The 11,074-nt window shown below is 39.4% G+C and overlaps 1 protein-coding gene across 2 annotated transcripts in view; it reads right to left on the bottom strand.

Annotated features, from left to right (window-relative positions):
* The window catches only part of LOC137878138 (ras-related protein Rab-26-like), an 85,926-nt gene that overhangs the window by 1,710 nt on the left and 73,142 nt on the right, over positions 1-11,074 (bottom strand). For both annotated transcript variants that reach the window (XM_068718278.1, XM_068718277.1), the window contains 3 exons: positions 2,502-2,567; positions 1,002-1,058; positions 13-89 (listed from right to left, as the gene is read on the bottom strand). In XM_068718278.1, coding sequence (XP_068574379.1) covers positions 13-89; positions 1,002-1,058; positions 2,502-2,567 — 200 coding nt within the window. The remainder of the gene's footprint in view (positions 1-12; positions 90-1,001; positions 1,059-2,501; positions 2,568-11,074) is intronic.

Here is an 11,074-nt window from a genome sequence, read left to right as displayed (position 1 = left end):
AATGATACTCACTTAGCCACAGCAGTGAAAGCCAGCTCTACATTTAGACCTGACCTGGCGCTGGTCTCCATGAAGGGAACTCCGAACTCCTGCAGAGTCAAAGTTATGACAATTATTGGAGATCGTTTTTCTCCCAGAAGACATGCATGGTAATTTAACACTTTTCAACTTGCTGCTGCCTGCAAGATATGCTACAACAACTTGAATAAAGGCTGTTGACTAATGATGAAATTTACAGCAGAACATTATAGCACAATAGTGAACTAGTATATTCTTCATCCAGCACAGATGTGATGCATTTGTCTCCCAGCTTTTCCTCTGCAAGGGAATTTGTCTCAGCCCACAACTGCTGTGCTTTGTTCCCCTCCCAGACTGAGTCTTAAGTTACATAGTGGATGTTTAGTGCTCCCACTTCTGGGGAGAATCGCTTGGCTGTCAGCCATTTGTTTGGTGTGCCATGCTACAAAGCAACAACAGGGAGGGAGATTTATAAAAATAAACTTTTGCTCTTTGTTTCAGTGCTTTGTATTTGTAGCAAACAGGAATATGAAACTGACTGACATGTTGAATGAATGTTCTGCAGAAAGTCAGACAACTTTTATACATGATGACACAGAAGGCAGGAATCTATACAATAAATCTTCATTATAAAATGTTAATTGATTCTTGAGGAGGGGAAATCTGAACTGTCTGGCATTTCTGTGTCTTATCTATCTTTTTTGTTTGCAGGTGGTACATTGTCCTCAGAGCAGAAATAAATCTCTAGATAATCTCATGACATCTTTCTGTAATACTCAAAATAAAAAATTCAATCAGCCATACAAATACTGTTGGAAAATCACATGAAAGGAGAAATCATGGGTGACATACGAGGCTTTGATTTTCCTAGAATTAAGAAATGCATTAAAAACGTTTTGGTCATGTACGAAGTAGGTTCGCAGCTGTAGCATCTGGACATTGAAAGTTGTGCCCATATATTTTGTAAATTTTCAATAATTCACCTTTGCAAGCCTCTCCCCATCTTCTCTCTTCACCACCCTCTCATGAGTGGCATCAGCCTGGTGAGACAGGGGAAAAACAAGGTCACACACGCTCACATCGTGCACCAACATCGCTGCTTAAACCACAACATCCACCCACGCGATTTGCAGATCTGCTTGCTATTTGTCCACAGTTTTCATACAAGCCTTCCCTGGTGTTCAAGTCTGATGGCAGCTAATGAGTCAAGATTGACTCTCGGAATACTAATTAAGCGCTGATAAGGAATGTGGGGGACTGAAACAAGACAGAGCTCCAAGGCAGAGACATCTGTTCAGAAGGAGGGATGTGAATGGCAGTTATAGAAACACCAATATTAGCAAATTAGCAGGTTGAGATATTGTCAGATGTTTGTGTGCTTGAAAGCAACAATAATAATTGTCCTTAAATTAAATATCAGCCAGAAAGTCACCAATAATTAACTGACCGAGCTTCAAGTTGGTTTGGTAAATATTTTTTTAATGAAGTTGGGCTTTAACATATGCAGCGCTTGATGTTATGCATGTGTGCATTAGAGCTGGATATTGTTAGTGATGCCAATAAGGCAACCGAGTTTTGGAAGAGAAATAAAAACAATATATTTTGGATACCTCACATTGAGGAGCATGAAAATAAGTTTTGTCCTTCTTAAAGATAATACAGGAAGCCAAACATCTTAAAGGATAAGGCTGCTAATATTCAAAACATTTTTGTCAGGCTGTAATCAATAGAGTGTTAGTCTCTACGTCAATACCTTTCCTATCCTGACTGTGTCTCTCAGCCTAAAGCCCATTGGTTAAAAAAATGTCTCAAGTGTATCAAAATTATACTTTTATTTATATGGGCTAATCATTTCCTAAACTGCTGGGCACTATCATTTTTGGAAAAAAAATAATCACACAGGAGAAAATAGTGTATTTGTTGGGAGCTATTTTTAACAGTTTTACACATTTGATGCTCTAGGGAGTATTTACAGTGCCTCAAAATACACTTAAGAGCCCAAATTCAACATATTTTTTCAGAAAGCAATTCTTAATAAAACCTTCAAAAAACTATTAAAGCCTTGGTCTTTCTGGTGATAGGGTTAGAAAATGTGAGCTAAACCTTTGCAAAATGGTTTAAGTCACAGCTGACTTTGCGGCAAGCAGACACGTGGTACTCAGGTCCAATCTGACCAATTATTTCAACGCACAAAAGTTATTTCTGGAATATAGAACGCAACACCATCAGCTCTTTGTCCACAATACAGGACAGGCAGACTGTGAGGAAAACAAATCATTTAACTGTTACTTTGGAAAAAAAAAGAGATGAACTAAAAATGGCGTGTGCAAAAGTAGCCTATGGAAGTAAAGCACGTCATGTCAGCTGATTAATTGGCTTTTTCTTGCTCCAATCTACCGCTGTTATATGGGCCTTTAAGAATCCAATAATGGTCGACCTCTAATCCAGAGTATATTTTTTATTTCACTAACACAATGCCTTGCCTTGTTTCCAAGCAGCATGAGCACCACATCCTGTTGGGCGTACTCGTGGATCTCAGTCAACCATGCCTGGTAACAACACAGGACAAGGAGACAAGAGAGGGAGAAGAGAAGCCGTTAGATAAGTAGAAGGACATTATGAGTGTGAAAACCTAAAAAAGGAACAACCTGAGATAAGAGACAAGAAACAAGAAATATGTAGTACACATAGAAAGGGCTTCGGGAAGAGAACATCTTGGCTGGGACTTGTCAAGGACAAGTCTGAGCACAAAATCAAATAAGTATAACGAGGAAGAGGAAAGTGACAGCAACTATGGCATTTAGAAGATGAAAATGGGTAAAAGAAGAAAAAAAAAGAACATAAACAGAAAAACTGAGGCAAGGACAAAGAAATAGAAGGGATAAAAGTATGTGAGAAAGAGAAATACTGTGAGAGGAAGAGTAAGTGTAACAAACACTGTCTGCTACATCCTGCCTTAAATACAGTAAGTACACAGGAGAACAAACACTTGACAGTATGAGCTCCGACAGCACCTGAACCATCCATTCACGGTTAGTGAATTTAATCATCACAGACACCTGCAAACCCCTCCTGCTGAAATAATATCCCTCATCTCAGCACAGAGCTTAATTGTACCCACAGTGAATTACTCCACATTGGATTTCTAACTGGCAGGTGATCAATCTGCCTTTCCTTAAGTAGTCCTACTCCGGAGCCGTTTCTCCTCCGACCGCTCCCTTGTAATTCATTCTGGTGATGACTCTGTTTGTAAAGGGATTTCACCGGGATCACGTCAAGCCAAAGGTCATGTTAAAGAACAGGAGATGAGATAGGGAATGTGTTGTCACTGCAGCCTGTAAATATCAGAGTAGTTAAGGAAGACTATGCATGTGTCAATTGGAATATTTATCATTAACAGAAGGTAATGCTTCAAAATGTATTAAAAAAATGTAAGAATATGAACTTCCATTGTCCCGTGTGCTGACCGCGGCATTTCCCATGCCATCTTTCAAACCTTCCCCCATATTATAGACTTCATCTGTAGTCAAACCATCCAATATCCAAACTCTGGAGCTCTGAGCCTTCCCCCAGTCAACTCCAAATCCAAAAGAATGATGCATGGCCGCTCACATGATTAGCATTGCATGGCCATCGCTCACACACAGTTGCTTTTAAATAAAACATCTGTATTTCAGTCCACTACCACCCCATCATACAGAAAACTGAACCCTGGCAATAAGTCACTCACATTCACAAAGGCTGTTAAAAGGCTTATTGGTCAGAAGGGACAAGGCTCAATTTTAATCTAAATGTTTGTTTAGCTGAACAGTGTTCAAAGGAAAAAAAGAAATGCAATAAAAATACGGATAAACACTTTTTCATTCTGGCCTTTTATTGAGGTTGTACAAACTAAACATAACTTTGTACTAATACTAATAATATGGGTCATGATTAGCTAAATTTCTATAATGGAGTTATTTTTATTGTGCATTTTGTCTTCTAACTAATCATATCGTGTTGCTTTGAACTCATTGCTGAATAACCTTTGCAATTTGATGTGCTTTGGATTTAATGAGGTCGGAGGAGGTTTGGTTGTTTGGGCGACCAGGCAGTGGCCCTGAGGTTCTTTAAAAAGGGCTTCACCAGTGAGGAGTGGAGGGTCGACTGAGAGGGACATTTAAAGACGTCTAGAGAAAGGTCCGGCCAAGCCCTCTACATTTATGAGATACCTGAGACAAGATTAGGTTGGGTTGTTTGAATTAGCATCACCAGTGCTCTTCAACATTTTGCATGTGAATAATTACCTGCTTTATGCATAATTCAAATTTTTGTCAAGGTTTCCCCATCATTCACAGGCTGCTCAGCCAGGTTAACTGTTTGCTGTTGTTGCTTCTCTTTGACAACGGCTCATCTTTGAATTCTGTGAATCCTTTATTAGTTATTTTCTATGCCGTATTATTCAAATCAACATATTGCAGTGTATGTTTGGCCTTTTGTAATATTGTTCATGCAGCTCCTCCCACCTATGCAAACTTTTATCCTCCCAAATAAAGTTTGACAGCTTGACTCAGTGATTATCTCCATATGCTGCGATTACCGAAGATGAACCATAGCTTGACATTCATTCAGCTCTTCATAGCGCACCCTATGGGCCATATTATAGACACAAGCACTGATTCCACTTCTCCCCTCCATCCTGGAGAATTATAGTTTCCCATTATCTTTTCATCGCAGGAGAGGAATGACATGTGGCAACAAAGGATCAGTGCGGTAAATGGGACTTATACATTATCATTTGAATGAGAGGATATGTTAGTGTATTTATACGGTTTGTAGTTGTTGGTGTTGGTGGACCTGTAATGGCCATGTCTCTTCCAGCACACCCCTCCACAAAATGAGTGCAACTGGAAACTAACAATGTAGAAACTCCACTTTTGAGGAAGTGATAATTGATGTTAACAAAAATAAAGATACCATGATGAACATTATTGAGAGCCATTCCATCTCTGTGAAAGGCTGAACAAACAGTGACATCCTGTTTCCAGTACGTCATTCGTATGAAACTTGAGGCTCTGGAGGGCCATATTTTACAGTAAGAAAAACCCTGTACAATCTCTAATTTCAGAAACTGCCTTGTTTCTCTCATCTTTATTACTCATTTCACATTTACTCTTGCAGGGTAGATTCACACGAAGCAATGTGGACTAAAGTCTGTATGGTATCTGTAGACCGTAGACACTGGAAGACTTAAAAGGAATCTTTTCAACTTTTTTTTTAATCATTTTATAGCTTTATAGTTGTAAATAGTCTCATGAAAGTAAATCAATCTGAACAAACAATGGCAAAACATATAAAGATACACTGCTGTACACTGAAAATTTCTACTGGAAGTGTTAGTATGGTATTGTGAGTGACATAAACTGGGTAGCGCTAAGTGTTAACCAAAATATATTTAGAATCAGTATTTACTGCCCTCCAGAGGTCACAGTAAGAAATCGCAACTATATTAAATCCGTAAAAATACAGCGTTAAATTAGTAAAACAGTAGTTTTCTGCAGTGTAGAACAATTGCTACAGATGTACATACCAACATCAAAGCATACATGATAACTTCTAGTGAATACTTATAGATAAAAATATATGAATATAGCTAGAATAAAATAAAGTATTTATATAGACTCCTGTCAGCATGTCAAATATGTCACTTGAGCAATACATTGAACCCCAAGTTGCTCCAAGGCGCTTCACAGCAGCCCACTGCTCCTAAATGCTTAGGATGAGTTAAGGTCCAATTTCATAAACATACACATAGACTATGTATATGATTCAAATAAACTGTAAGTTTCAGTTTATTTATCTGTCTATTTATATAAAACAGGGTTTCACGCAGATAGATTTCAGGCTCCAAATAAGTCTTAGGCTATGTTCAGATTGCAGGCAAGAGTGGCCCAAGTATGATTTTTTTGCGCTATGTGATGAACTATAATTTTTTTTATAACATTGTGAACAGCACAAATCACATGAAATTTTATCTTTTCAATTCTAATTTGGGCCACGTATGTTGTCCTCAATCAGATACAGGTCTTATTTTTTACATCACTCTAGATCGACATTCGTCACAAATCTGCCCTGGCGGAAGTCCCACAGTGAACAATGTAAACATGGAGGACAGCTGTGATGATGAATGTAGTCAGTGGAGTCACACACTCACTGACGCAGCAGCCAGTGCACCACAAAAAGTAAATTCAAAATGTGTTTCTCTTTCTCCTCATCCTCGTCATCATCTGCTCATGATCGCTGGCCTCCACTTCACATCAACTCATAAGTGAAACCGTAAATGCTGACTTCAGTGGCCTCAACGTTTACTTCTTGATGCCAGCGTGCTGCATGCAACGTCTTTGTTATTGTTCTTTTGCACATGCGGTTCAGTTGAGGACCGAAACAAAAAGATCGGATCGGCATTAAACGCTTGCAGTGTGAACGTAGTCCAATATCCTCAGCGGCCATGGCTGAAAGAACCGGGCTGGGTTCATCTTTTATTAAAAGACTCTGGTCGAATGCTTAGGGAGCCAAGTGTGAGTGACAATGTGGCACAGTGGAAGAGCAGGTAATTCATTTCTCTGCTCATTGCCCTGGCAATGGCAAGTCGTTAAATAGTGTTGTCAATATGATGCAGCTGGAAGTTTGTTTGTAAGGGCATAAAAACATTTTCATGATTCACCTATGTTCCAGTGGTCTAGCATTCTGATGCATTATGTCAGTTTGAAAGTTTTTATAAAGTACCCACATAACCCGTTCAGTCAATATTAACAAAAAGAGAGAAGTAATTGGTACCCAATTGCTCTAAAATATAAAATTTCATAAAGTCAAAATGCCAAAGGCCCCGCTTAAACTCACACTGCCGGCTCAACTGTAGAAGATAGAGATGATAACAACGGCAGAGAGACTGATGTGACAGAGGGAGAGACAAAGCCAGAGATGTGACAGAGAGGGTGCCACAAGGCAGCGAGATGGAGAGACAGACAGTGACAGTGAGAGACAAGACAAGACAAAGACCAAAGGATCTGTATCTGAGTGGAAGGAAGATAAAAGCCCAGGTAGAAACCTGCTGAGAGCTGCGTTGTGACATTGGCAAGACAAGTTGTCACTGGCAGAGCTATGAGACTTTCTTCTGATGGTGCCCGTTTTCCTTGTGTTGTCACTGAGATGAATAAGCAGGGCTGTGTCCTACAATTTTTCCCCTAAAGACTATGTTTTGAATTGTATAACAGACACAGGTGGAATTGTGAATTATATTTACTCGCGTTACTGCAACAAACCATGTGTTCTTTGCACATTTTAAAAATCTGTTGCGTATAGCATCGTGTTTTAGTCAAATCTGTAGTCTCGCATATTTACTCTTTGATTGGATAGTTTGAATCTAAATGTTGCATTCAACATTGAACCTATAGTTACTTTGGCATAAAATATGTCAAGATATCAGTAACTAAACAACAAAAAAAATTCAAAAGATACCCAGCATGAGTTGTATTGTGTAGCCTATGTTTTGTATCAGGTCACCTTGTTATGAGTTATTGTTTCCTTGTAAAAATGTAATCCAGTGATAACATCACCTTTGTTGCCGTATGTCAAAACATTAAAGAAATATCGCTAACATTACCAGAATAATCTCAATGATTTGTCCTTGAATTCCAACAATGTCTTCTAGTCACTGACAAAGAATACGCATTTCTTATACTATATACAGTATCGATATCTTTGCATCCAATTAAAACGCAGGTCATACTTTGCTGAGCACAATAATGAATGTTACTAAAATTCCTCAGGGAGCCTCCGAGTGTCTTTCCACATGACCCAACTTTCCCTCCGTTTGCACTTTTGTCAAAGCAGATTTGCTATGGGTGACAATGCTATTCTTGCCAAGCTTTGATCAGAGTATTACACCAACAGTCGAGTGTGCTCCTAACAACAGACAGAGTCAGACTGAGCCAACCCAGAGGAGCACAGGGAGAAAGTAGGACTTATCCCCTGAGAGGAGGTATAAGCTCAGGGAGGCAGCTGAGCTAAACGGAGTGTGATACAGTGTCACTGTCTGACACACAAGGAAGACACAGAGAAATCCTGTCACTCTGTGGGCTGTGTGTATCCACATTCATGCAGGTACACTACCAGGCACACAGAAAGAAATCAATATTCGATTTATTCAAAACCAGGGTTTACAACGTTGGCATTTTCAAATCAGCTTGTTGACATTTGTGGAAGTACTTTGAGTGTTTTCTTCTGCAAATTTTACAGGCAAACACAATATATCTAATAAAAACACACACCAGACATTAAATCCCCCTGTGTTATAATATACAACAATAAGAAAGTAACAGAAAAAAACCCATCCTGTAAGCTGATTTTCTGTAGCCTGACAGGGAAGAGGAAGGCTTTTATGTTTATAACAGAGCAGCTGATGCACCTATCTGCCTAGCAAACATGGGTGTGAGACATGTCTGGAAGGATAGAGTGAGACGAGTATAGAGGAACCATCCTCACTTCTCTCGATGCTCTCCAGTTTGTTTTTTGTGCCGTAGAAGCTCAACATAAGCACTGACCTTAAACCTGTGCCGTTTTCAGTCAGTGAGCAGTTTACACCGTCCTGAGAAAATAAACCTTTAATAATGTAATAATTTCCAGAAAGAGTATTAAAGCCTGAAAATGTAATAAAATATGCCCCATCTGGTCTCCCCTTCCCAACATAATCTATAAGGGTGCAATTGTATAAAATCTACCCTTATTTTTAAATATACTTAAGTATTAAGGTAAACTTTTTTCAACATTTTAAATTAAATTTGAAACCTTTTAAATTGCAGTTATTTCATAAGATCGGACGAGGCAAAGGAGATGCTTCATTCAACAAGGATCGCTGTTGACTCCTTCCGATGGCGTCTAATCTAAGCACTCTGGTCTAATGGATGATGCACAATGACTTATCAGCACGGATATGGGCACGTTCATTTTCCACTGATAGGGATTTCAGTTTAAAGCATCTTTGCTTGATACTGTACCCATCTGTTGTAAATTTCAAATTCTACATAAAGTAAGAAGAGAGTACAAGAGTAAAGACCTTACATTTCTAAACATGAAATCAATGTCAAATGTTAGTCTTCAGTAGGATAACATTACATTGACTGTATTATACATTTTGTATACTTGTATAATTTACATTTCCGAGAAAAAAATATATTTTTACATTAATACAGTATCCGTCAATAATGACATTAAAAAAAGACCCCCCGAAAGGTATGACATTATCAGTAAAAATGTTATTACAATATTAGTCACTCCAGTGATTACATTATTGTGTTTCATTACATTTTCAATCAGGTTAAGTGCAAATTGTATTATATTTTCAGACATTATTATATTATCAGGGAATTATTACACCATTGGGTGCTATAAGGCTTTACATCAGGACCCTTTGCTAAGCGGAAAGTGGCAGTGACTGTTTCTTTACATTAAACCAACTCTGTGGCTAAAAAGACGTGTAACTAGAGGCACATATTAAACAGTCTCTCTGACAAAAGCAGGTTTCAAGTGAATAAAATGATTGCTTTGCTTCAAGGAAAACTTTAATATCTTTACAGATATTAATGTGATTTAGCTTGACCCTCTGAGCAAACAGCACAATGACAAAAGCAAGTACACATTGCCAAAGGAAGACAAATTACTGGTGAGCTGAGGATGAAACAAGGTCAACTCATAGCATTTGCAGATGAAGTTCTTCTCTTTGGAGAAAAGCCAAGCCAAAATATATACAGTGGGTACGGAAAGTATTCAGACCCCTTTACATTTTTCACTCTTTGTTTCATTGCAGCCATTTGCTAAAATCAAAAAAGTTAATTTTATTTCTCATTAATGTACACTCAGCACCCCATCTTGACAGAAAAAAACTGAAATGTAGAAATTTTTGCAAATTTATTCAAAAAGAAAAACTGAAATATCACATGGTCATAAGTATTCAGACCCTTTGCTCAGTATTGAGTAGAAGCACCCTTTTGAGCTAGTACAGCCATGAGTCTTCTTGGGAATGATGCAACAAGTTTTTCACACCTGGATTTGGGGATCCTCTGCCATTCTTCCTTGCAGATCCTCTCCAGTTCCGTCAGGTTGGATGGTGAACGTTGGTGGACAGCCATTTTCAGGTCTCTCCAGAGATGCTCAATTGGGTTTAGGTCAGGGCTCTGGCTGGGCCAGTCAAGAATAGTCACAGAGTTGTTCCGAAGCCACTCCTTTGTTATTTTAGCTGTGTGCTTAGGGTCATTGTCTTGTTGGAAGGTGAACCTTCGGCCCAGTCTGAGGTCCTGAGCACTCTGGAAGAGGTTTTCTTCCAGGATATCTCTGTACTTGGCCGCATTAATCTTTCCTTCAATTGCAACCAGTCGTCCTGTCCCTGCAGCTGAAAAACACCCCCATAGCATGATGCTGCCACCACCATGTTTCACTGTTGGGATGGTATTGGGCAGGTGATGAGCAGTGCCTGGTTTTCTGCACACATAACGCTTAGAATTAACGCCAAAAAGTTCAATCTTCGTCTCATCAGACCAGAGAATCTTATTTCTCATAGTCTGGGAGTCCTTCATGTGTTTTTTGGCAAACTCTATGCGGGCTTTCATATGTCTTGCACTGAGGAGAGGCTTCCGTCGGGCCACTCTGCCATAAAGCCCCGACTGGTGGAGGGCTGCAGTGATAGTTGACTTTGTGGAACTTTCTCCCATCTCCCTACTGCATCTCTGGAGCTCAGCCACAGTGATCTTTGGGTTCTTCTTTACCTCTCTCACCAAGGCTCTTCTCCCACGATTGCTCAGTTTGGCTGGACGGCCAGGTCTAGGAAGAGTTCTGGTCGTCCCAAACTTCTTCCATTTAAGGATTATGGAGGCCACTGTGCTCTTAGGAACCTTGAGTGCTGCAGAAATTCTTTTGTAACCTTGGCCAGATCTGTGCCTTGCCACAATTCTGTCTCTGAGCTCCTTGGGCAGTTCCTTCGACCTCATGATTCTCATTTGCTCTGACATGCACTGTGAGCTGT

The sequence above is a fragment of the Cebidichthys violaceus genome, unplaced genomic scaffold (assembly GCF_023349555.1).
Source record: "Cebidichthys violaceus isolate CVI_PGR_0920_01 unplaced genomic scaffold, fCebVio1.0.p SCAF_23, whole genome shotgun sequence".
Lineage (NCBI taxonomy): Eukaryota > Metazoa > Chordata > Actinopteri > Perciformes > Stichaeidae > Cebidichthys > Cebidichthys violaceus.
This window is presented reverse-complemented; position numbering and strand designations above follow the sequence as displayed.